The sequence below is a fragment of the Macrosteles quadrilineatus genome, unplaced genomic scaffold, assembly GCF_028750875.1.
Source record: "Macrosteles quadrilineatus isolate MER2022 unplaced genomic scaffold, UCM_ALF_1.0 Scaffold_3__2_contigs__length_128488019, whole genome shotgun sequence".
Taxonomy (NCBI): Eukaryota; Metazoa; Arthropoda; class Insecta; order Hemiptera; family Cicadellidae; genus Macrosteles; species Macrosteles quadrilineatus.
Genome location: NW_026542596.1, coordinates 106,679,657 through 106,707,268, shown reverse-complemented (window position 1 = coordinate 106,707,268; position 27,612 = coordinate 106,679,657). Strand labels below are relative to the sequence as shown.

Genomic DNA, 27,612 nt, shown 5'->3' with positions numbered 1-27,612 from the left:
CTGTAAATACTAAGGCCTACCTAAATTATGTTTGTTTAGTATCAAAATGGAGCTGTCCGTTGGAATGTAAAATAAAATAAAATAACCAACTCCAAAATAATGTACCTACTAATTTATAATTTTCAAGAACGCTTAAATCGTACGTTTAAGCTTAACAGCAACAGCATTGCTGAGGCAGGGCCACCTTTAACTCCGGCATTCGAAGTGGCAACATCGCAAGTAGTGTTGTATTGACTGTTAAGTTTGGAGGCATCTAGTGGTACTTCTGTAATTTTTAAGGATACGAAAGCTTGGTTACTAGGCTATGAAAATATTGACTCCACTTTTATCATACACTTTAAATCACGGCCCCCTTTAACTCCAGGCCGTGGCCTTTGAAGTGGCATAATCGCAAGTAGGGTTGTAACAACGGGTGGGTTTCTGATAACTTGGGATTTCGATAGCTCAGAATTAAAATATAATATATTGTTATGGGAATTCAGATAAATCAGAATTAAAAGTACTCGAAGTTATGGGATGACCCGTCGGATCCCGGATCCCGTCAAAGTTCTAACTTATTTTTTAACTCCATGTTTTAATAACAGCTGTTCACTGACTTTTTTTCATTTGAACAGTTGTCATTTTCCATTTGTCAAACTACACTACACACACACACAGTGACAGTGACAGTCAGTGTCTGGTCTGCTCCTGCTCTTTTCTGAATTCTTTGCACACTATCTTTAATCTTTCTCCTCTATCTTGTTCTTGTTGTATTTTACGGTATTATTTGCCCCCCCCCCCATAGGCCAGGCTCTACCTGCATCCATAAGTGACGTGTAATGTAAATAATGGTACTTTGAGTCGATCTGTTTTTAGAATAGCCTATAATCATAAATCGGATATGGAGTATTTCAAAAGTGGATTAAAATCTGTCCTAGGAGCTCCTCAACCTGGAGCCCAACCATCTGGGGCCGAAACAGTAAGTCATAAATAAAGTAATGTTTTTTAAGTTAACTTTTTTACAATTTTATAACATGGAACTTATAACATGGGACTACCTACACTAATATCGATTGACACTGCCGATTCAGAATATCAATTAATAATCAATATTTTTAACTAGCCTATATCATTAAATTAAACCGTCATAACCAACCAAACTTGTTGATAATGATAAAATTGAATGAAAAGCTTCACTTTTTAATCGAATCAATAGTTTCAATCGATTATTCTAGCACAGAGTTGAGAAACTGTACTCCGTAAATCTTTACACATATATGATAAGTTATGTAAGTTGCCTTGGTGCTATTCCGAACATCAATAAATAACTTCTAGAAATTTTTTCTTTTTATTCATCATTGCCTCCAGGATTGATTGGGCTATTGACAACATTAATAGGTTAACATACCTTACGTTGTCAATCCTAAAATTAGTCTATGACGAATAGTTTCGAAACATCAAGGTTTCATTGTCAAGCCTCTTGCCTCTTAAGTAAAAAATATTGGGACATCTGTCCATGAGTTGCATCGTTTCTGTCACCGTGGTACCTATAGCCGGCCGTGCATTCATTTTTGTAAATAGTTTGTGTCTGTGTTTATATGTTAAATGTACTATTGTGTAATGACGATGACAAGATGTCCCAATATTTTTAAGAGGCAAGAGGCTCGACAATGAAACATTGATGTTTCGTACTAGTCGCCATAGACTAATTTTAGGATTGACGACTAAAGGTATGTTAACCTATTTAAATTGTCAAATTTTTTGTATGCCTATCTGAGATTTAAAAAAACCGTGTAATCTTAAAGACGTAGGGTAAATAAAAAATATGCTAAACAAAGATTAGGCCTTTGGGCTGTAGGTCAGTGAGCCTTACTTATATAGCACTACTAGGCCCTACTGTACTGCATTTGTAGATCAATCAGAATCAGAATTATTTATTTGTCATTGGACATTACAAAAGTGCATTGACGATTGTCATGCATATATAGCATGGCTACAGTCAGGCTAAACATTACAGATGCAGCTCCATCTGATCACCATGTAAGGTTATGATGGGTTGAATTAAGGTAGCGTCCTTCTTAAAAAAAAAAAAATTAACAGAACCAAGTCTAATATAACCATATTTGATTTTAAACTGAGCTCTGTGTAACACCAACAGACTTGTGCTGTCACCAAATTGGCATTTATTTATTACATGCCATTTTACAAGAGTGTCGAGTTGACATTGATAAGAACTCGTAATTTAATGTGAAATAGATATACTTGGCGTGAGCAATAATTAATATTAACAGTATGAAATACAATATACAACACTGTTTTGCTGATTAAGTACATTGAACCACACCGAAGAAGTATAGCAATAAGTAGCGTTATGGTGGGAGTGGTGTGATATGCCTAGGCTAACTTAGATGTTCAAAGTAAACTCAGGAGTACTAGGCCTAAACTTAATTACCTAATTTAAAATTCCAGATTTCTTTATGTGTCTCTATTGAGAAAATCACTGGGTTAGTTAACTTACAGTTTGGCAGAGAACCTGTGATAAGTATATTGTCTGATGAATAGTGATATAGTAGTTTACGTAAGGATTGCGTAGAGATAGTGGTAATGACACGAGTGCCTTAAAAACTTCTACGAGTGTCGTTAACACTATTTACGTGAGTTGCGTACACTACTTTACCTACGACGGTGTTTTAATTACTAAAAATCACTACTCATAACAGAGGTTATGTTTTTGTTTATAACCTCTAATTGCCACTGACAGTGATGCAACGAAACATTGTATCAAATACTAATTGCACCAATCAACAATTAAATTGGCCTGAACAGCTGATTAGTTGAATTTCAAATCATTACAATTTTGCTTCTCCTCTCTCAATCCTTGAACCTCATTGGTCTGTTACCCGTGTTGTTATGAGTAAAACTAACTTATGCTGTTATGAAAGTAAACAATGCTGTTATGAGATACTTTTCAATTCTAAGAACTGTACTGAAACGGCTACTTTAAAAAACGGTCGTAGGCAAAATATATATCAATACCGGTTATGTATTTGGTTTGATATTAATATTGTATTGAATTGAATATACCATACCTACCACAAAACATAATCAAAACTTTTTCTTTGTATTTTTGATTTCTATGTGGTTACAGTATTGAAAAAAAAAACAGTTCCTGGTTAAATATTGTTAGTTTTATTTATTACAAATATATAGCCTAAAAAGTTAACAAATCATAAATCAATTTGATGTTTTCATTGGAAAAAATAAACAATATTTTGAACCTAATTGATTTATCAAATACAGTAGGATAAACATAGGCCTACATATTTAATTGTTATTCATCCGACAATATATCGCAGGTTCTCTGCGGAACTGTAGGCCTATGAAATTTCCAAGCATTACTCTAAGTAGGCCTATCAATTTAAAAAAATAAGTTTTTTGTATTTGGATCCGAGCAATTAGCTGCTTTAAAGGTTTTTTTTTGTAAAAGTTATTTCTATTTTATCATAAAATCTATTTTATAGCCCTTGGACACCTTTAATAACTTATTAGGCTACCTTACCTCTGTCTGTAGTCCAACATTTTCATCAACAACTATGGTGCCAAATAGTGGTTTGATGAAAGTACTAGATTGCCAAACGCCAGCATTGTTATTTTATTGTTAAGGTTGAGCGATTGGTTGATCGTGTCCAATCATCAACCCTGCTGGATGACCGACGAGATGCATGCAGAGCCTTGAAAGCGCTATCCCGAAAGTATCGTGTAGAGGTGGGAGCTCAGGGAATGGATGCGCTCAGACAAGTACTTGAGATGGATCACAATGACTGTGAGATTGTAGGCTATGTCCTGGACACGTTATGCAACATCACGTCTCCTGAGATCTTTGAAGAAGAAGGTGAGTGTTGTTATACATGCATTCAATGTACCGACACCGGTACCTCACAATAAGATATGTAAATGCATAGGCATAATCCCTGATTTTTATCACTACCTTAATCGTTAGTTATAGATATATGTCCTAGGCGGCATGTCACATTTTATCCAGAGTACTTTCTGCACTAAAACTTGACATGCACCGTATTCTGGCCTAGACCCAACTTGAATTGTATGTCGTCTCGCTAACCCTCATGGAGGTAAAATGTTGATCTGACCTATGTACACTACAGTGACAAACAATTTCAACTTTAAGTATAAATGAGCATAGAAGGTTTCTATGGGAGTAGGCCTAGTTAGGTAGTCTGTAAGCAGAATTCTCATAATGACTGATCACTTGTGTGCTGAAAACAATTTTCTCTCGCTTCCTAAAATAAATAAATTTCAATACGGTATTGAATTTACACAAATTTTTAAGGTTTTAGTGGAACGTTTGACGTAACTTTTATTTCTCCATTATATTGAATTTTAGCCTCCTGACCGCATTAAAATACAAAAAATGGTGTAAATACCTGCATTTATGCAATCAAATGTGTTGCTAAATTGAAACCGGTTTCAACTCACATAGGAGTCATTGTCGTGTTCCATGCCTTTGGAGTATTACTCTTTGTTTTTAATCCTAATTGTTCGGGTTCGTGTGCGTTTTATATTTATTTATTATGAATTGACGACCTTCGAGTGAAGCTAGATGACATCTGTACTGGCCCGACGATGACTCCTATGTGAGTTGAAACCGGTTGCAATTTAGCATTTGATCGCATAAATGCAGGTATTTACAACAATTTTTATACGGTGAAGAATAAACTCTATAATATTACCCATCCACCTTTGATCCTATTTACATGTTCATTATTGTTACTATATGTTTTGTTTTGATTGTAGAACGTCCAGATCTGAGCCATGAGTCCTTATCTCACGTAGGAGAACAGTTTACTGAGATTTTCATAAAGAAGCCAGAAAACGTTGGTCTTGTTTTGAGTTTCATGGAAGAATATGAGTTTCAAGTTCGCTGGCCAGCTGTTAAACTTCTTACTACCTTATTAGCTAACAAGTGAGTATTGTGCTTGTAAATATACATCGCTTATTTAATTACCTAACATAGTTACCAAATTAGTTCTTTGCCGAGGTTGATCGATTAAACAGATTTTTTTTTAAAGAAACCCTTTATGTAAACTTATAGAATGTTTAATGTAATTCCTTACATTTTTTTAATGTTTATTGCAAGCCTACTCATAGTTTCGAGTTATTTTTTGGAGACGGCTATAATTTGATAAAGTCTATTGGTACTTATGTTACTTAATTATTATTAAATACTAGTGAACCCGTGCGGCTCAATGAGCCGCCTAGTATGAAACATAACGCCGAGGAAAACCTTATGCTTAAATTCTAGTAACTTTAGGTACATCTTAGAGTTATTTGAAAACTTGTTAGAAACTAATTTTAAATATCTCTAATGGCGTTACCAAGGTTCACCTACATCATTTCTGCTCTCGATTTTAACTGATAACTTCTAATGAATGCTAAAACGATCTGCCTCAATTCGAGTTAATATGTTGCAACAAAGTTTTCTAGCATTGAGAATTGAAGAACACTGTTACCTTACTGATAACCTTTCTTAAGTAATTAAAGTTGGGCCATTTTATTTCTTTGATTTGAGACATCCCCCGATCAAACGAATTTTCTCCGTAGAGTAACCTGAAAAGTGGGGTGATGTCAACCATTTCATGTGCTCCATTTTTTACCCACAAACTCGGGGTTACCAACTGGACAGCCATAACCTGCTTTGAATAGGCTAAAGCAGCAACACCATTAAAAGTTGGTTAACGTAATTTTAACAAAATGTATTGAAATATCCCGATCTGTCAGTGTCTGAAGTAAACATTTCTTGCATGCATTCATTTGATCTGACATTTAGGCAAGTTTACTTTCCCACCGTGACAACACTATGAGCTTCGTATATTTTTTTTCTTCCAAAGTCAGTTGCATAGCAGAACTGGCAAATATTATTCATCTCACAAAGTGAATGTGTATCTGGATGGGTATTTGTTAGACCAGGTCTCTCTTTTTCTACTCTCCTCATACGCACAAAATATCTTATTATTAATTGTGTCCTACTACCGTGTTCAATATTTCTTCTTTGAACTTGCGGCATTTTCTGTTCTTCCAACAAAACTGATTTGAACTGTTTAACTTGGTCTTAACCTACTAAATATTACAAACATCAATATTTACTCCCAAAAAGCTACAGCTTCTTATAAACAGCTGTTTTTTGGTTTTAAACTTGTTCTATGTATTTCTTATGGGGAAAATCCGACCTTTGAGTGGGCATCACGCTCTTAAGAGCAGGAATTTTAGAATTCTAAAACCTTATTGCAAAACTACATATTGAGACGAATCTTTTGACACCTCAAACGTTGAAATTGGTCCACAAACAAGGGAGGAGTTGCGTTAACAAAAAACGGCTTCACGTATTATATATATATATATTTGATTTGATACTATTATTACTTGTACTTTAAAAGTTTAAATATTAAATATCAAAAAAATTTAAAAAATCAATATTCTACGTTTTTCTAGTAATTACAAAATTACAAAAATATTAGTAAACAATTTAAGGAGTTTAAATTACCGAAACATTGTTCATGTTTTTAGATACAGTCCTCCGAGATCTGTTTCATATGGGAACCCAGTTAATCGGACAAATTAATTAGCTTGTACTTGAAACAGATGTAGCAAGAGCTGGAGGGTGGATTTTAGTTTGGTTTAAACATAAAATAATGTTTTAATTCTTTATTAAATATTTAACATTTTCTTTTTCTTAACTCCCTTTGGAGCTGATTTCAACATGTCTCATTTCTGTTTTAATTGTTTATTTAAATACCAAATGTACGTTCTCAGGCCACGAGACATTCAAGAGATCATCCTCGTTAGTCCTATGGGTGTCTCGAAGATGATGGATCTCTTGGGAGATAGCAGAGATGTGATCCGCAATGAGGTGAGAAAAGTCGTTGCTTTTGCCCAACCAGTACCTTAACTATCATACCACCTATAATGCCATTGATTTAATCAGTCACTCAAAGTGTGTGGTGTCACAGACTAAGCAACACAAGGAGACTCCTCATCCCATTGTAAATTTTGAAGCTTGTTTTTCATGTCTAGTTCATGTACGTCCACACTGATCGCTCGGGTGGACAAAATTTTTTTTCTATTATTTTAGGGTTATTTTCTTGATTTTTACTTTACTATTTCGTTATATAACTAGGAGACCAGTCATTGTTTATGATCATATTGTTTTATTTGGTTAAATGAGGTTTTAAATTACTGAAATGATGATAAATAAATTGTAAACAAAACACAACCTCTCCAGTTGGACGTACAGAACCAACAATAAAATTGGCTTCTGCTCTTCCATAAGGATGACAAAGACAAATCTACTAAGGGAGTATGTTTTATCTACGTTAATGCTTGAACAACTTGAATACATATAAAGTTACACAGAATTTGTCAATGTAGGCAGTGGGGGATTTTGGAGGTTATTTGGTATGGAATTTCTTATGATATTGCTAATGATAATCTTCAATGCAAACGTCAGAATTTCAGTCAATTAACAAACTGATTTTAAAACAGGCCCTGCTGTTATTGATCCAGCTGACCAAAGGTAATGCCAATATCCAGAAGATCGTTGCTTTTGAAAATGCGTTTGATCGGCTGTTTGAAGTGATCAAGGAGGAGGGGGGAGCAGACGGGGGGATTGTGGTGGAAGACTGTCTCCTACTCATGTTGAACCTGCTGCGTAACAACACCTCCAACCAGAACTTCTTCAAAGAAGGTACAATGTAGTTGTAGGTTAAATACACTCCTTTATCACCCTTATGGATCAGCTGAAGATTATTTTGTGAAATGCATCTGTCTGAATTATTTAGCTCAAGCTCAAGCATCAAGCTTCAAAGATTTTATCTTATAGTATTTTTGTCTATCCTTTTGTTTATTAAATGTGGTCCAATAAAATAATTGTCAGAGGGGAGAAAGAATAATTTGCTTGCTTCAATTGAAACCACAGATTCAAAAGTTTGTTTAGCTGAAGTCTGTGCATTTTTTGTAGTAGATAGTGATAGGCCTAAATCATAGCAGGGAGGAGTGAAGACAAAGCTTTCAAAATATGTTTACTACAAACCTGTTCCGACCAGAACTATTTTTTCAACCAGAAATATTTAAGTAGGCCTTAAGTTCTTGGTTCCTTTGAATGAAATAAAAGCTGAGTATTAGTAGTAGTAATGCATCACTAAAGTAATTTATATACACAGGCAGCTACATTCAACGCCTTGCGCCAATGTTCACTTTGCCACCGGAAGGTGAGGAGGGTGCTGGTTGGTCTTCTCAGAAAGTCGCTAACATCCACTGTGTGCTGCAGGTAGGTTCCCTAGATGTTAAAAATTAGGCTTGGCTTAGATAGACAATATATTGAGTTATATTACCTTGTTACTGTCAAAACGATCCTTTGCAGTTGGTTAGAACTACAGCTGTTTCATGCTTCGGATGGAGCACATCATTAGGTCAAAAGAATGTAAAGTAGTCTTCATTGAATATTCCTCGTTCCACCATGAAATTAGATAGACGGGAGTGAAGATAATACAGAGCAATCTCCATATTTTAGTATTAATTTCAGTAAAAGATTTATTTCATTAGGAGCTACAAAATTCTTATTGAATGGTCCACTCTTTAGCGCTCTTTAGAGCGATTTCACACACATAGTCAGTTCTATTAACCTACGGGGCCACGACTCTGACGGTCAACTGAATAGACAGATGATAGAAATTGAGGTTGTGACAGTTAGTTGAGGCTCCACTATAGTCAATTTAAAGTACAAATTTATTCCATGTGATTTATTTAGATTACCCTGAAATTAAAGCTGTTTGTTCTTTTTATTCTGGTGTTCAAAAACCCCAAATGGCATAAAGGAGTTTGTCAGTTAGCTACTATCCTTTACTTTATGATACATGGATATTTTTTCCTTTTGTGTTAAAAAAAATAAAACATCCATTCACATAAGTTTATTAACTCCAAACACAATTTAATAGCGTGCTTACCGAGTCCTTTGCTTAACATTTATGTATTTTTCTACTTGTCAGATTCTTCGCACCCTGGTGTCCCCTGGTAACCCCGCGCAGGTGACGGCTTCGTGTCAGCGAGCGCTTCATGCTAGTGGTATACTAGAGGCTCTGTGTCACATGCTGATGGCGGGGGGTGTGCCTGTGGACACCCTGACTGAGACTATCTGTGCCCTGGCTGAGGCTATACGTGGTAACCATGGAAACCAGCAATACTTCACCACCGTCATGGCCCCTTCCACCCCTCCCAGGTGAGGCTATGCAAGTTGTGTCTAAATAGTTAAGTTCATGTGTCTTTGAGTACTTTTAGCACATTTTTGAGATCTTTTGTAAAAGGAGGATCCATATCTTGGTCCTGTTACCATCCAAAATTAACCTCTGATGACTATGTTTAAAATCGGTCCTTTTTGGGATTGGAAACTAGCATCTTTCAGATTTAAAATTGAATACTATTCATTCGGCCACCTGGTATTTTATTATAGATTAGTTCGAAAAACGTGGCTCTGTAACTGAACTTATCATGTTGATTTCATGCTTTAAATAAATTCTAGATCTTATTATATTGATTGATTATACGTAAGAATTTATTTGCTGTATTAATAACAGCATTATGTATTTTGTGACTATTTTTTATGCATTGTAAAATGTCTACAACAATTAATGATTTTGATTTTATTTACAACAAAACTTTCAATTCACAGTAGACCCAGTTTATTGTTTCATTGTCTTTGGCATAAAAAATTAACTCTGGTGTGAGGATCTTTGGAGTAGCTATAATATAATATGTAATAAAATGTATGAACAATGTTTTAGGGAAGCGATAGTGGTCCTGTTGATGTCTATGGTGAATGAGAAGCAGCCATTTTTGCTGCGCTGCGCTGTCCTCTACTGTTTCCAGTGTTTCCTTTTCCAAAACGAAGAGGGTCAAAGACAACTTGTGAAAACACTGCTTCCCAGCACTACTGAAGGTTAGAAAGGTTAATTTGTCATGAATCAAGTTGTTTTTCTTTGAGTGAAGAAACTAGCCTAACTAGAGTTTATTAAGTTTAGATGGGTTGATTAGACGGTGTTCTGTTTCACATTGTTCTCAGATATTGTTCCTAAGTTTGGTACGTAAGTATTACATAAACCAATGCACAACCATTTCTTTCTACCATGAATTCGCAACCACCCTGAATTACTACTGTCAGTTAGTTGGTGTTTGCAGTTGTCGAGAAAGTTGATAGGACAGTTGGATTTATTGTGAATTTCACTTCAAATCAGGTATTTTGTTACTTTTTGCTTACCCTTAATGTGTTGTTATTCTTACCCCTCAAAAATGAGTTTAAGAATAATTTAAATTTTCCTGTTCATGAGGAAAATAAAATTGGACGTAAGCCAAAACAAAAAAAGAACCCCTGTGCAAAGAGGTCAGTCTAAACACTTTTGTTTTCACAGTACCATCATAAGTACATTCAATATAATATTTCTGAGCTCTTTTGAGTGGAACGCTCTTCTACACTTGTTTTTGGTTGTAGTGGTGAACCTGTCCAGCGGTCAGCTGCTATGTGGAGGTCTCTTCAGCCACGACCCTCTGTCCAACTGGTTTTCAGCGATTGCCTTGTCTCACGCGCTCATAGAGAACCCAGAGCAGCGGGAGGAATTGCTTAGAGTGCTCCTGGCGGCCAATACTGGCAACACTCCTGTCAGCCTACTACACCAGGCTACACAACTACTGCAACATGTATGTTAATGAACAGTCTTACTTAAACGGGAAAAGCCCATTATGACACAAGAAACACACAATGAACATGTCACTGTCACTGACAGCATTTTCGAACAAGGGCGAGTTTAAAGAGAGAGCGCTTCTAATTGTTATGCATTTTTTCTTATAAGGAAACTTTTAAAAATCTTGAGATTCTTACGGTTCTTTTGCTCTATCATTTACAGAGTTTTAGTAGGTATATTTCAAAGCTATCTTTAAAACAAAAAATGAATAAGTTCATTCATATGACACTAGAGGTAAAAAAACACATCCATATTGAAAGGTATGGCATAAGGCAACAAGCATTAGCTAGTCTTTTTTGTGCTCCAAGACTTTGGAGCCATCTACCAAAACAGTTCCAAAATTTTTGTCTTAATTAATTTATTAAGAAATTAAAGAATGTTTATGTTAAGCTCTGTCAATTATCAATTATCAATTGTTTAAGATGGGGACACCACTATGTGCGTATTTTAACCCAAATATGAGTGAAGGACGAGTGTAGGATGAAAGGCGCGATCTTGTAGTCTTGTTAGTGACTAAGTCCGACATGTTCCTTAGTCACAGCTGTTAATTAATAGCCCATACAGCTAATGGCAACTAAGGGACCTACAGTTTATAGTGGAATCCGAACCACATTTTTTCCTTGTAATTTACAAATTGGTCTAATTATCAGGATAGTACTGCGGATAGTCGGAGTACTCACTTGTGCGGACATTTATCCACACCAGGGAGCATCGCATCCACAGTGCATTCCTATAAATATCCACAATTCGTTACCTCCTAGTAGCTGGATTACAGGATGTCTTTATCCAATAGATGAATTTTGGCTAGTGACTGATACAAATTTATTTTACTAATTATAGATTGTTAGAATATTTTATTTTAAGGTGAAGAAAAGTTATATTATGTTTAGGTTTAGGAGTAATTGACAAGTTAGGAAATACTAATGTATTAACCACATTATGTATTTTACTGACAATAAAGTTCTTGATTCTTGTGTTTCTTGTGCCAGAGTGGGTCTCTTTCAGGTAAGCCTGTGATTATCACAAAAATTATTTTTTGGGAAAATTCTATTTAGTTGATAAGGAGTTTTGTTTGAAGGGTTTAGGATTGAACCAGATTACATGTGAAAATTTGAGTTTGTAAAATAAAAAGAACAAATCAAAACCCACTCTTCATATACTTTACACATTTATACATTTACACAGTTAAAGGAGTATACTTTTTGATTTTTTTTTAAGACTTTCACCTCTTTACCCTTGCTTTGGCCCATACACATGAGCGTCAGAGGCCTTTGCGTGTTAGGTACAAATAGTATAAAATAGCGTGGTTAATTCATTATTGAAAGAAATCCCCAACTTATTAATAGAATTTATATAACTCCAAACATTAAAACAACACCAGTTGTCTAAAACATAGAAAACAATATTGATTGTTCACAGAAACAATTAACAAAATCAGAGTGTATTTATAATGTGAGTTCTGTTGCAGAGCAGCAAGGTGCAGAGCAAGCTTGGGTTGCTGATGTTACTTTGCACCTGGCTGGCTCACTGTCCTGCAGCAGTCAAACAGTTCCTCAGCATTCCATCCAGCATACCATATCTGACTGCTCAGGTAAACATCAATAGAGAAAGGTAGTCCTCGTCATTCATGCTTGATTTGGGATTTCATAAGTTCTGTATGAAAGTGGAGATCTAATAACAAAATAACTATGTAAAACTGCTAAAAAAGTGGTTTAGATAACTGTATTTTTTTGTAATCCAAATGGTTGCACTGCAACTAATTTCGGCTCAACAATGGAACCATCTTCAGGCTTATGTTAGTTTAATTTAAATAAAATTACTGTGCTTAAGTTAAAAGCTGTTGCCTATTAAAAAGAAATTTTAACTATTGGTATCAGTCTTTAAATAGCCCTTGGCTTAGGCAGTTTTGCTTACAGGTGCTCTTACCAAATCGCATCCAGGCCTAACGATAAGCAGCGTATGACCTATAAAATATAATGTGCAGGTTTATTTTTTTCAAAATTGTCTTCAATGATTTAATATGTGATGATATAACTGTAGGCAGTAATTGTATCATTCTCTACTCTTTTAAAGCCTAACGATAAGTAGCGTATGACCTATAAAATATAATGTGCAGGTTTATTTGTTCAAAATTGTCTTCAATGATTTAATATATAATGATATAACTGTAGGCAGTAATTGTATAATTCTCTACTCTTTTAAAGCGTAACTGTCTTTGCAGTTAGGTACTAAATAATACAATTTTAAGGATGTATTTTTTTATTTCTCTATTAATTATTGTTTTTAGTTTAAGCTATGTTCTTTTATAACTTTTATCAAACGAGTATTTCAACATTACATTTTTAACCAAAATTGAAGCCAAAAAAGGAAAATCTTTGTCCTCTTCTGTACTTTTGTATAGAGATCAATTGAGGTGTTTTGTGCAATCTCTTTTAAACTCACTAATGCCACTACCAACTAACTTCTACCTAAAGCCAGACACAGTTTATTTAAGGAGGGCCTTGCACACCAGCTATGCCACACATTAGTCAGCTTATCATTACAGGGTTTGAACTTGAACATGCTCATATATAAAGACCTCAATGCTAGACTTTTCAGTGCAACTAAGCTTCCATGCCACTGTCCGCAGAACACACGACACCAGCACTTGCAGGGTGAATTTGCCGAGCTACTTCAGGGCCAATTTATTAGCAGTACTCTCTTGCCATGAAATGCGGTGACGAGCTACTCAAATGACTCGGCGTCAATGGGTTAACTTCAAAAACACCTCTTAAATATGTTTGTTGAAGCACCCTTAACAACTATTATAAATGTGAGATTCATTTGATAGTACACTGAAGCTTTATGTTTGTGTGAAGGCTGGCAGCACCGAGAGAGACGACAATGAAGAGTTGGTTCAAGGAGTCTGTGCGTTTCTCATTGGAATCTGTGTGCAGTTCAATGACGACTCTGTTACCAACTTTACCAAAGTTAGTACATTGTTTATATAATTTTTATCAATTGTAAAGTGAAGTCTTTCAAACCATATTGACACGTAAACTTACTCAGATTGAGTCTCAGTTTGGCCAGATGTGTGTCAAGATAAAATTTAATTTAAATAGATAGAGCAAATTAATGTAAATACTGGGGTTTTATTTTTGTTTCCATGCAGAGTTGGACAAGGCCCCACTAGAAATCAGGCCATTGCTGCAGTGCGGGCAGCGCAACACAACGTCAAAGTGGTGGATAGTTGTACTAAAATCTTACCATTAAAATCTGACAAACAGTCAGCTTGTTTACCTAAAACATATGGGATATGGCAATAATCTATCAATGAATCTATCCACTGGTGTGATGTCATGGATCCTGTAGCATGGCCTGTTTTTCTAGTGGGGCCTTGAGTTGGAGATCAATCATTAGTTACTTCCAAGTAACTAATGATTACAATTCCAAGCTCCTCCTCAAAACTGTGGATGTCCACAGAACATTGTCCAACAAATTTTTAAGACATAAATAGCCCTTTATCATCTACCTTAATGTTGAATATTGGCCATGTTAGTTCAGTAGTGTTAGTGTCAGGAACAAACACACACATTATATATTCATCTACAAAAGCCTCCTTTTTTATAAGATTTATTAAATTAAATGGATCAATATTTGCGTTTCAATGGTCTTGATTTATACTTTACTTTATACTTTATACTTTCTTATGAAATGGCGACCATACAATGTAGGTATTTTAAGCCAAGTATGAATGGAGATGAGTGTAGGATGAGTGGATTTGACCATTGAGACATCAAACAAAGTTAAGAAAAACATGATTTTTTATATTTTCCACTAACGAAACATTTGTAGACATGCATTTTTTGCACTTAAACTAGAAAAAGTTGCAAGTCAATGTAACTTGTTCCTGTATGCTCATTTCCATATCAATGTGAATGCAGTAAACTGTTGTTTACTTTTCTTCCACATGCTATTGAACTTATCACCACAAACATAGCCAACCTTCAGTTGCTCTTGATAATGGTTCTGAATTATACTCTATTGTGACTGATAAGTACATGGTTTTATTCTCAGTTTTTGTTTGTGATTTCATTAAAATAAAACTCATTACGCACTAATAAAAAAATCAAGTATCTAGTAAGCATGAAATAATGGAATTGTTTGTAATCAACATTCGTTATCGTTGGTTGATGATTTTCATGCATTTCGCATACACAGTTCCTTTAAACTAACTTAGATAAACTGTTGACCTTTATTCTTGTTTATTATATTTTGCAATATATTACTGTTTAGTTTCAGAAAAAAATATTGAATTATTTGTTATTTACAATGTAATGTATGTAACTATAACACATATTAGAGAGCTACTCAGTAAAGAATAGTGTCGCAAGTCTGCTGTGAAATAAACTGTATTAATTAACTTAAAAATAAATCTCATTCACATAATTTACACACAAGATAATCATAGGTTTTGAAAGTATAGTTGTTTTACCTAATCTACTGACCCTGGATAAAATATCAAAGTCTTAGAAAAGCTACCCAAGGCATCACAACCATTCCCCATTTACAATCTCTAATTTAAACTCACCTTCTAATACATCTATGCTGTTCCATTATATGAAAAATGCATACAATTTTACTGCCCCTGAGTTGTAAATCTGCTGGTCTTAATCAGTTTTAAAATCCATGTTTTAACCCTTTAGCTGCGATATAATTAAAAATATGTATTTACCATTGTCTACAGCTCACTCTGTCGTTTCGGCATTAGAATGCCATCATCAGACAGAAGATTCAGCTAAAGCAGTGTCGTCACAATAGAAACACACAACACGAACACCAAGTACATTTTACATTTAACAAAAATACAAACATTAAATTTAACAGGCCTGTCGCACAAAAGTTATAAAAGATTGAGTTGTAGACAAACCTATTTAATTTTTAATTAATCAGATTTAACAGAGCTACGCAAGGCGTCCACTGTACACTCATTGTTCACTCATATTTGCAACGCCATTAAATTTGGTAATAGGTGCCAATGTTACTAATGTTTATTAACTATTAGGCCTACCAATGTTTTTAACAAATACATAATACATACATAAAATACAAATAATAAATACAAATACATACATGTTGTAACATTAACTAATGTACTATACGTACTAATGTTAAAACAACATTTTTACCTTAGCTGTGTGTGACAGGAGAACCTGAGACACCTGATAGAGAAGCGTATCGGACACGAGGTGTTTCTAGCCAAGCTGGGCGAAGTGAGCCGTCACGAGCAGTACAGCAAGGCGTCCAAACATCCAGAACTGAAACCGAGGTCTCCTGCGGAACTGTTGTTAGACCATGAGTTCTGCAAACTCTTCAAGGCTTTGGAAGGTATTGTTTTCATATTAAAGGTTGTGGCGCTGCAGTCTAGTGACCTTTGACTCTTGTCAATACAACATTGAAAGGACGATTTCCTATTTTACTAACCTAAGGTATAACTGTCACAAACAAAATATTGCTTGGCCCCTGGCTACCAAATAAGAAAGCTCACACCGTATAATGTCCTGTCAAATTAGAGATAAATATTTATTTATTTAACATCAATACATACTCACTAGGCATTAATGGACACCAAACTCACAGGAAAACTTACCTTATATTCTTCAGAATGTCTAATTATGTATTTAAAGTTAAGGTCTAACAAACTCTTATTTATAAATCAAACCCCTAACAAATAATACTGAATACATGATGGCTCGTTTTTTTAGTACCTTAAGTCTTAAGTGATAGTTTACTATCCCAACTACGTATTACTAAAATATCTAAAGAAAAAGGTTAAATATTAAATACAAGACAAAGATTAGAGAGCACTTTTTTCTTACTATGTTATATTTTAAATATATTTTAATGTGATTTTATGATTTGTTAAATACTTAAGCTTTCAACACCCACAATTTACTCTCGTATTTCACAGGAATGATCATCAAGACGGTAACAGCAAAGACAGCAGCCGATCTTCTAAACGGAGACATGGAGTTGTCACCAGCTGAGAGTGCAATGGTGTTGCAATACAAAGACCTCATACGAGAACAGGACAAACGCTTACACGACCTTCAACTGACAGTGGACAGTCTCAGGCATGAGAACCACATGCTGGCAGCTCAGAACGAGGAGCTGAACAACTCCTTAGCTCAGCTGAGGGATCAGAACATGGTGCTCAGAGCTCAGGTACAGACCCTCTATGCTCCAGGAACTGTTCTTCATTTAAATGTGCATATTTTTACCCGTTTTTCTCCCCTCATCTTGCAATCACAAACATAAATAATCTTTTAAAGAAAACATAATATTACCAAGATTTGATTCTGAATATTTCTGAATTTGATACTAAACCTTGATCTCCGGTGTTCTCTTGTGGTCAGTGCCGTAGATGGCTCAATTGATCCGACTAAATACTCTACGGTACAGGTAGTTTTAAGCTACTGACAAAAGTCAGCGGTTTCATAAGCAAGGATAATTTTTCAAAAGTCCAATGATCAAGGACAGCTGGGTCTAGTTTCGAACTATCATCTTTAAATAAATAATCTAAAATAAAAACCATTCATTGATTTTTTTCCTAGTTCAATCAGGTACCATAACAAGATTTGTGTTTACCTACTTTTAATAATGTATGTATTTCTATCATAGGATTCACTATTGTAATATAATATCAATATACCTTACCTATTAGGCCACTCAAACCTCAGAAGGTTTTTGGCCTCGCCAACAATATCAATATGTCATTTTTAATTTCAAAGGTCAGTTCCGGAGGCATGAATACTGAGGAAGACGAAACAGCCGAGTTGAGGGCAGAGCTCAAAAACAAAGAAACTATTATAAAGGAATTGGTAAAGTACTTGTATGACCTATTTTATGTGTTTTTATATAAGAAGAATTGCTATGTTTGAACTTCCAAAGCCAATGCCTCCTGTATATTACACTTTCTGAAACCTTAGTCAATGGGTAATATTTATTTGTGCCTTTCTATGTGTTTCTTGACTGTTTTTATTACAGTAGAACCTCGATAGTTCCACACTTTGTGGACTAAGGAGGTGTCGAACTATCGAAATGTCAAACTTTATGGAGTATATTGGTAATTTAAACGTAGGTAGTATTTAAAACGTGAGACAAATTTATAAAGCAAACAAATTTATTGCTATAGAAAACAAACTATTTGGTAGGTTTCCATACCACGCAGGGAGATCAGCATCGACCGTAGTACTTTTGAATGCTTTGGGGTTTTTTTGGTTTTGTTGATAATTTCTTACCACAAATGCTCAATTGTTTAATATCATGTCTCTGTTTCCATAAGTCAAGCAATCCAGAGCTTGCTGTGAATTCTGGATCACCTTCCTCATTAATGTCTTGATAACATTTCAAGGATTGTTTTCTTGTAGAATGAGTCCTGTGATTGGAGTTCCTTTCTCCTGCTGAATTCTAAACCACTAAGAAAGAGCTTCACTAACCTTTTTCATACTCAGCCCTCTTTATAGTCATTCTCTCGTCTATTGATTCAGAACAAAAGTCTTTTCGCGCACCTCTTCATTTAGCCAATCCATGTTGATCGAATAACATTCAAATGATTCACCACTTGAATTACTTTTTCACCTTTGTCAATCCTTTTTAGAGTGTCCAATTTCATTTCCATCTTAACAAAACACAGAGCCACAAGCCAACTGTCTATCTACTTACTGTGAAGAACAGGGGAGAGTAGGAGTAGTAGGGAAGAGTAGGGGAGTAGTAGGGTAAGGTGTGGGTAGAGTAGCTATATATGTAGAAAAGGCGTTGGGGCTTGTGCACAAAAATATTAACAGGCTTTGGTCACTTATCTTAGCAAATCCTTAATTGACGGCTGCTGTAATGTCACATCGTCACAGCCTGTACCGAACTTTCGAATGTCAAACTCTCAAGAATTTTTCTGTATTATTATTTATTACTGTTCAAGATAATATTTTGTAAAAGCATTATTTTTTAATGTTTGTTTTCAAAATGTATTTTTCAGAATGAAGAACTGAATGAAGCTAAAATTAGCAGCAGTTTACAGAAAACAGTCATAGCAGAAAGCAGCAGTCAAAACAGTGAAGAGGTAAACTTAATAACTCGTTTTACTAAACTTGGATATTCTGTCAATCTTTTTAAACTTGAAACCCAACTTTAAGTAAAAAACCCCTAACTTTTGCCTCTTTTCACAGCATATACTATTATGTTACAGAAACATTAAAACATTGATCAATTATTTAAGATGGGGACGCCACTATGTGCATATTTTAACCCAAATATGAGAGAGGGATGAGTTGCGCGATCTTGTTGTCTTGTTAGTGACTAGGGCCGACATGTTCCTTAGACACAGCTCTTTATTAATAGGCCACGCCCATACAGATGATAGATAAATATGATGTATCCTCTTATTGTATTTTGTTAGAAGGCATGGTTAGGTACCTTATAAGTTCAGGTTAACGTAAAAAAGGAACAAGACTTTTTCCTTTCAAAAAGCTTCCGACTGAAAAGTACCAGCACACTTAGGTTTTACAGATTGTTTAGGAAGTTGGGTTTACAACATTGAGGAGAATACGATTTTTTTCACAATCTATTATCAGCTAGAATATTTTTCTAGATTGTAAAATAAGATAAGACCTAAAATTTAAAACAGCCTAGACTAAACCCTACCATAAATTAGCTACAGGTTCTACAATTTTGTTGTTAACATTTTATTTGATGATACTTAGTTGCAGAGGCTAAGGGATGAGTTAACGGAAGCTCACCAGAGACTAGCGGAGCTCACAGAAGAGTCTATGGAGCTCGCGAGACTCAAGAGAGATCAAGAAGACTTATTGGAACTGCTTGCAGACCAAGACGCTAAATTGGGCAACTTCAAGGTGCGACTGAGAGCATTAGGAGAAAAGGTGAGCAATCTATGTTCAATATTATACAGTTTTTAACACCATCTAGTCCAAGTCCAACCCCATGAACAGAAATTAAGTCGATACACAATCAAAATTGTACTGTCTTAGGGACCAATATTGCAAGATTGAATATTCCAGATGATTTATTTCCAGTTCATATTATGATGACAATTTTGTTATGAAATGGAAAAATATTCCTCACAAGACTGCACGTCAGTGTGTGAAGAAGAGTCTGAGGCTCTCATTGGTGTCACTCTTAAAAAATATAAACTAATATAAAACAAATCTTCTAATATAACTTATTCATTAAAATTAAACAAAAAAGTAATTTCTCTTTATCTAAGTTCAGGTACGAACCATCAGAATAGTGTTTGGAAAAAATACCTTTTTAAAGCAAATCATAAATTAATATGATACACCCACATTATAAAATGTATTATTGTTACTAATCTTAACAATTGAATGACAAAAATCATTCATTTTTTTAGTTTGTGTTTTCTGGACAAAGAAAACATAAACTAAAATTCTCCATGGACCCAGAAGCAGTGAGACTTAAAGCCAAATTTCTTAAAGCTCTAAGAAAGTTTGAGGTGACGGGAAATCCAGATGACAGAAGGGTTTCTATTGAAAATAAAAAGAACTATGACCTGTACTTGAAAACGATGCGGAAAAAGGTTAACTCTGACCAGTTGATGAAAGCTGAAAATAAATCTAAAGCTATCTGGGAAACAATAAACACAGTGTGGTCCAAAAAGGAAACATCCCTAAATGAAATAACCCTTCAAGTAGATGGCCAACTCATAAGTAATGTGACCCATGTTGCAGAGCATTTGAATACATTTTTTACACAAGTAGGAGAAAAAACAGTAGAGAAACAAAAACACCTAAAGACCACAGCTCAAACTCCTGACGTAACTCAAACAGGTCCACTGTTTTCCTCCTTTCAAAGCACAGACGAGAAGGAAGTTAAAATGATTATAAACAAACTTAAAGCAAAAAACTCGTCTGGAATTGATGAAATCTCGTCAAAAATACTTAAGCATTGCTGCAATGAACTAGCACTACCATTGGCTGATTTGATAAATAAGTCCCTAAAACAAGGCATCTTTCCTTCACTACTTAAAATAACTAAAGTATACCCGAAATTTAAAAAAGGTAGCACATTAGAAGCAAGCAACTACAGACCAATTTCCCTCGTTTCCACCTTCTCCAAAATATACGAAAAAGTTGTTTTAAAAAGACTTTTAGACCACTGCACAAATCACAACCTACTAAACAACCTTCAACATGGATTTACAACAGGGAAATCCACAACAACAGCAATAATTCAGATGGTTGAGTCCCTGATTGACAGCCTAGATGAAGGAAATCTAACAACAGGAATCTTTCTTGATTTCAGTAAGGCATTTGACTGCCTTGACCACCAGCTAATCATTAAAAAGCTGGATTCCCTGGGGGTATCAGGGATAGTAAGAGAATGGTTTCAAAGCTACCTTACAGACAGGAGTCAGTTTGTAGAACTAAGGCACAGAGATGACAGCCTAATAAGAAAAACAAGATCAAATTTTCAACCAATAAATCGAGGAGTTCCCCAAGGTTCAGTTATGGGTCCGGTACTGTTTATTCTTTTTACCAACGATTTGCCGCAACAAATAGGAGACGCCTGCCTTACTTTTATGTATGCTGATGACACAACCTTAGTGTTTAATGAACCACTAGCTGAAAATCTAGAAGTAAAATCCTATGTGTCACTCAGTATGGCCTACCAATACTGCTATAACAATGATCTTGCAGTAAACACGTCTAAAACAACTCAAATAGCTTTTGGCCGTAAATCTCAAGAAGTGCCACGACTCCCAGATGTAGAAGTGGAAGATGAAGCTAAGTTTTTGGGCATCACACTCGACAAGAATTTAACCTGGACCCCTCATGTGGACAATATATGTAAAAAATTAAGTTCAACCATCTATGCTCTTAAACATATAAAAAATGCAACAGATGACATGACAACAAAAGTAGCATACTTTGCACTTTTCGAGTCGCATATGAGATATGGACTTGTAGCATGGGGTGGAACCTCTGCCACTAACATGCAAAGAGTTCTCAGAAAACAAAAAAAGGCAGTAAGAATCAGAGGTGCCCATCCCCCCCAAACCCAGAGGCGCAACCCCCCCCCCCCAAGGCAAAGGAGTAGTCCCCCCCAATTTATGCTGCCGTCTATTTAAACCTACCCTCCACCTGCCAATTTATCTGACAATTTCCCCTTTACCTCATAAAACGAGCATTTCAAGTATTATTTAGTAAACTTGAGGTAAAGAAAAACAAACCTGCTGATAATCAATATTAAATGTTTAATAGGAAACGTCATTTAACAATACATCATTATATCTAACTAACGGACGAATTAGAAGTTTTTCAATTTACAATTCAGAAACTGTATTGTCAGCCAACATGTGCTCAATATACTTGGTGAATTACTCTACTCCAACACAGTATTGTAACTGTACAAATATGTTAGGTGGCGTTAATTTTTACAGGGCTTAAGAATTCAAACAGCTTTAAGAGCATTAATAAGGTAGAGACGCATCTTGTCAGACAATCCTTAATAATATATGTACGGTAGTGTCGTATTTTACTTGCTACATATGTTTTGGCGGTTCTTTAACATATTTAGACTTCCATATGTAACATACACCATCGTCAGACTTACAAAAGGATCGACTTCTGGAGGTGTCGTCAGAATATGTTTCAAACATTTAACACAAAACACAAAACGATTACAGATAGGCCTATCAATTCATGCGAGGACATTGCTTCGGGCAGGACTGGAAGTAAACTGAATCAGGTTATGACAGACCGACGTGGTCTCTGGATTGTCGTCTGCGTTTTCAACAGATGTTAGGACTAATTGTAGTGACAGAGAAGAGTGTTGAAAATATAATGGGATTCATAATTGAGTTTTCAATTCAAAACTATCGACAATAATAACCAATTTTTATGCTGGATATAAATGATGGTCTCGAAATTCTACATTACTGCGTGAAAAGAAATTTATTACATACTTTGGAAGAGATTGGAATATATAAAGACATAAAAACTATGGACAGCACACAAATTTTGAATGAAAACACTCAATTAATTATGAATCCCATTATATTTTCAACACTCTTCTCAGTCACTACAACAATAGTCCAATATCAGCTGTTGAAAACGCACAAAACAGACGACAATCCAGAGACCACGTCGGTCCGTCATAACCTGAACTGATTCAGTTTACTTCCAGTCCTGCCCGTGCCAATGTACTCTTGTGCATTGATAGGCATATCTTTAATCGTTTTGTGTTTTGTGTTAAATGTTTGTAACGTATTCTGACGACACCTCCAGAAGTGGATCTTTTTAAAGGCCTAAGACTGACGATGGTGGAGTGAAAGAACCACCAAAACTAATGTAGCAAGTAAAAGTCAGCGAACACAGAATAAAAAAAGTCGACACTAGTACATATTAAGGATTGTCTGATAAGGTGCGTTTTACCATTCTTAGAAGCAATCTTAATTACGAATGGCAGAATGTTGTTGGTGTTGATAGTGAGCTACTTAGAAAAAGTTTTTCAGTCTGATTATACAAAATTCTACATTCATTATGACAGCTAACAAAAAAATATCCCCCCCAAAATCTCCCTAAAGAAGTTCCCCCCCCAAAAATTCCTGTGGCGCAAACGCGCCACGTTCCCCCCCTCTGGGCACCCCTGGTAAGAATAACTGCAGGACTCCACAGACTCGACAGCTGCAGGGAAGCATTCAGGTCACTCAAAGTACTTACCCTTGTAGCACTCTACATCCAGGAAGTTGTGTTATTTGCAGTAAGAAATAACCCTACAAGGCGTGGCGAAATGCACCAACACAACCTGAGAAACACCATGCAGTACAACCTTCCACAACATCGCACGGCACAGTTTGAAAAGAAACCTTCATACGCAGGAATGAAAATCTACAACAGGCTACCTCCAGATCTAAGAAGCAAGTCAGAAGATGACCTCAAACCAGCTTTGCATCAATGGCTCATTAATCGATCTTTCTATTCCTTAGAAGAATACCATCAACAGGTCTTTGACTAAACAACACCTCAACCAAACATTTAGAAAAAATTGTAAATTGACGCTACTACTATTCTTAATGAATGTGTAAATAAAGATTATTTGTCTATTGTCTATTGTCTATTGTCTATTGTCTATTCTGAAAGAATGATTTTTACCTGGGCATGGATTGGTCGAAATCTGTGGAATTGGATTTTGAGTTTAAACATTTTATGGTGATTGAATCAGATTTGGTAGCCACTCTCCAACCATTCTCCTGAAAACCTTGACAATATCGTTAGTTTGATCCCAATTTGATTTATCAGCTTTCCTTGGTGTTCTGATGAGACTCTTATATCCTTGTTTCTCCTTCTAAATCTTCTCCTCTTCCATTTGCAGTAGATGTTTCCCTTTCAGCATCAAGTAATCTGGTATTTTACCGACCACACCTAAATTGGTTACCCTTAGGTTAGGTTATCTTCCACCAGTTATCTTAACCTAACCTAGGTGTGGTGACCTACCCCAATTTAAGTGTGGTCGGTATAATACAAAAGTACCAGTAATCTTTTATATTAACTGCTCATGGGAGTCTTCCAACTCTCACTCTTCTTCCACCTATTACTCCCTCCATTCAGATTTTTACTTCTCTGCCTCCATCCATCCTTTTTACTAGAGTTACTACAGATCATATTTTGTCTTGTCATTAAGATTTTTTACAATATTGTAATTTCTAATGAGTGTTTGCTCTTCCAGGTGGACGAAGATGAAGACCAGGACCTTGATGACGATGTTGATTTACCAAGTGAAGAACTGACTTCTCAGAGTCTAGCGTAGTCTGTGTAGCACATGGTTAACAGCCAACAGTCCAAAGTGTCTTTCTACAACGCTGCAAAGTTGAAAGTATACATCCTGATAAAGCTGTCTCAGATCAAGCAATAAAGTGATGCTTTCTCTATTTGAGAAGAACTGGCTGATCTGAAGCCTCATAGTATTTATTAAATCTAAATAAACTTTTAATCTAAAACAATTTCCTTCTACTTGTGTATCGGCTGTAGGCTAAACTCTTTAATCAATTCAGGTCAAGCACGGCTACGAGATACAGTGTATAGTGATAGTGTTATTTATTTTTTATTTATTTGAACTAAGTGTTTTAAATGAGGAATTGTGTGATAAATTTGATGATGAATTTGATGGGCACACACTTATCTTATCTGATTGTTATCAGGTTGTTTTAGTTCATTTTACACAGTAGAAATAATGCCAAATTCTAATATGAGTGATGACTAGGAAAATAAGGTCCAGTTACTTGTATTGCAATAACCTTGCAAAATAACAAGGCAAATAACATTTCATATCTTGTTTTATTGCAATAAATTATCAATTTCAGCTATCAACCATGGAGATAGTGACGCCACTTTGGTGCATATTTTAACCCAAATACACAAGTGAATGGGGGTTCACAGGGTAAAAATTTGGTTTTCTAATTTTTTGACCCTCTAAACTAAAACATTTCTCAATTACTCTTTAGACCATTTTTAAGAGCTTAAAAAACAAATTTTTCGTATATGAAAGTGTTTTTTACGGTTATTGGTTACGGTGAAAATAAAAAAAATATTGTAAATCTAAAATGTTCATGTTGTTCTTATGGAGAATATTGAAAAATGAAGTTGTTTACTCTTGTTTATGGATATATTTTTATCAAACTTGGCAAAATTAATTTATTTTACACTAACCTATTTATATTTAAAAAAAAACACTATTAGTCTCCCTGTAGCAGCAAACCTAGGTACTCGTTAAACAGTAAAAGACTACAAGATCTCACCACTCATCTCCATTCATACTTGGCATAAGATACCTGCATTTGTATGGTCGCAATTTCATAGTAAAGTATTAAACCTAATACTTTAATACTTTCTTATTAAATGGCGATAATGTTATTTGAATATATTTAATTGAAAATCAATTCAGGCAAATCAAAAATCGCTTATTCGGCAGGTTTGCCGCGGCGGGCGTATTTTACAGTTATCAATAGAAAGGCTCTACTACTGAAGAAGGAGCTAGTAGCTCCAAAAGTTCAATAATGATATTTTATTTTATTTTGCATGCTACAAAACAGAATAAAAATTCCATTAACATTGCAGCACTTATACGGATAAAGAACATGCTTTGAGTTCATGAAACTATAAGCTTTTTTAGTTATAGTTGATTTTAAAACTATATTTATCCTGATAATTAGACCAATTGGTATATACCAAGGCAAAAATGTGGTTCGGATTCCACTATAAACTGTAGATCCCTTAGTTGTCATTAGCTGTATGGGCTTTTAATTAACAGCTGTGTCTAAGGAATATGTCGGCCTTAGTCACTAACAAGACTACAAGATCGCACCACCCATCTACACTCATCTCCATTCATACTTGGCTTAAAATACCTACTTTGTATGGTCGCCATTTCATCAAAAAGTATAAATGTAAAGTATAGTTGGCTCTAAGTTCTAACTATACTTGTTAACCAATGTTGTTTTAAATTTTCTGCATTCGAGAAACTTTCCACACTCGCCTGCCGCAGCAAAGTGCCACTTCGCACACTAGTTACACAAATAACTATTGGAAACATAACTCGACATTTACCTTCGAAGTTATGTCAAGCAAAGTTATATTTCTTAACAATATTGGCAAGTTAAATTGTGCAGGTCAATGAAAACTGTATTTGTAATATCTTGGGATTTTTGGTTTTTTTTCACTTTTATAAAACTTAGTGTGTTGTTTTCCATGAAACCTTTTTCAATTTTGCATTCCTTATCTGTTGTGATTTTATTGCTGTATATAATCTCCAGGAAATTTTGTTTGATTTGTATTTAAAGGATTTGCATTTGTTGTTTTTGATTTTGTAAGTTAATAGATTGATTTGAAAAAGGGTTTAGTTTAAAAGGGCGCAGAAACGATTATCAAGCACTGGAATGGATTTTTCGTGACGAGTAGTGAACGATACTTGTCTACTACGATACTTTATCTTGATGCAAAAAGTCACTCAAAGCGTCTTGGTTTTAAATAATAAAATATTATTCAACGGTCTTATAATTCTGTTTGAAGTTGTCATTGCATAGGTTTAAAATTTATTCAGAAGTGAGTTGCCTGAAAAATATTTCTTTTAAAACTACAAAAAATATTATAATAGGGCTACAATATCTGAAGGAAAATTCAACATTGATAAACTGAGTACCCAAGTAAACATTATTTATTAAGATATTTAGGTACTGACTTGTTTCAGCACAAATGCCATTTTCAAAAATTTTTGTCTAAAATATAATGGGTACATTAGGGCTCTTGTCAAGCTTAAAAAAAACTTCATTAGGGCAAGTAAAAGTTTTTTTTTGGAACGGCAGTTGTTTTTTTGTGCAAGGACAGGCAAAATAATTATGTTTTGCTGGTTTGAAAATTGATGATTTTCAGATAGCTCGGCTGTGCAGAAATGAGCTAGTTTCATATACAGAGTGATGAAAAAATCCAAATGTAAGTGATCAGCTAACAAATTGTGCGTTGAATTAAACTTAATATTACTTTTGAGCGTTTATTTAGTACAAAATAAGTTATGTTTTGTCATTTTATTCCCAACATTAAAAATATAATACTGGTTTGCAAAACAATTTCTTTGTTAATAATACAAGGGTGAGTGAAAATATTTGTAAAAGGGTGATGTAAAGGTTTTATGTAATGTTAAACATTAAATAAATTTGTTAAGCCATAAAATAGTCTTTATTGTTTACCAAATTTATTTCTTAGATGCCTGTTGATCATTTTATATCATACATTTTTATAAGTTGGTTTAAAGAACAAACATT

At 34.9% G+C, this 27,612-nt stretch overlaps 1 protein-coding gene across 2 annotated transcripts; it reads left to right on the top strand.

Moving 5' to 3' along the window:
• The first annotated feature begins 753 nt into the window (after window positions 1-753).
• LOC128988823 (general vesicular transport factor p115) lies at window positions 754-27,136 on the top strand. 2 transcript variants are annotated; one of them, XM_054410502.1, is made up of 17 exons: window positions 754-958; window positions 3,643-3,871; window positions 4,792-4,960; window positions 6,808-6,904; window positions 7,537-7,738; window positions 8,214-8,320; window positions 9,039-9,268; window positions 9,831-9,985; window positions 10,535-10,740; window positions 12,253-12,375; window positions 13,643-13,753; window positions 15,971-16,151; window positions 16,735-16,988; window positions 17,555-17,644; window positions 18,799-18,882; window positions 19,529-19,699; window positions 24,525-27,136. In XM_054410502.1, exons 1-17 carry the CDS (start codon window positions 881-883, stop codon window positions 24,603-24,605), a joined length of 2,568 nt encoding a protein of 855 aa, XP_054266477.1. In that variant the 5' UTR covers window positions 754-880; the 3' UTR covers window positions 24,606-27,136. The 2 variants fall into 2 exon arrangements, with proteins under 2 accessions (XP_054266477.1, XP_054266476.1); XM_054410501.1 differs by having other exon boundaries at window positions 755-958; window positions 19,523-19,699.
• Window positions 27,137-27,612: the final 476 nt, after the last annotated feature.

Bases quoted from the DNA above. Each gene is read 5' to 3' on its own strand.
- LOC128988823 (XM_054410501.1), top strand. From the start codon at position 881: ATGGAGTATTTCAAAAGTGGATTAAAATCTGTCCTAGGAGCTCCTCAA. The intron at 6,905-7,536 runs GTGAGAAAAGTC...ATTTTAAAACAG, and splicing joins GAGATGTGATCCGCAATGAG to GCCCTGCTGTTATTGATCCA. The intron at 16,152-16,734 runs GTATTGTTTTCA...CGTATTTCACAG, and splicing joins ACTCTTCAAGGCTTTGGAAG to GAATGATCATCAAGACGGTA.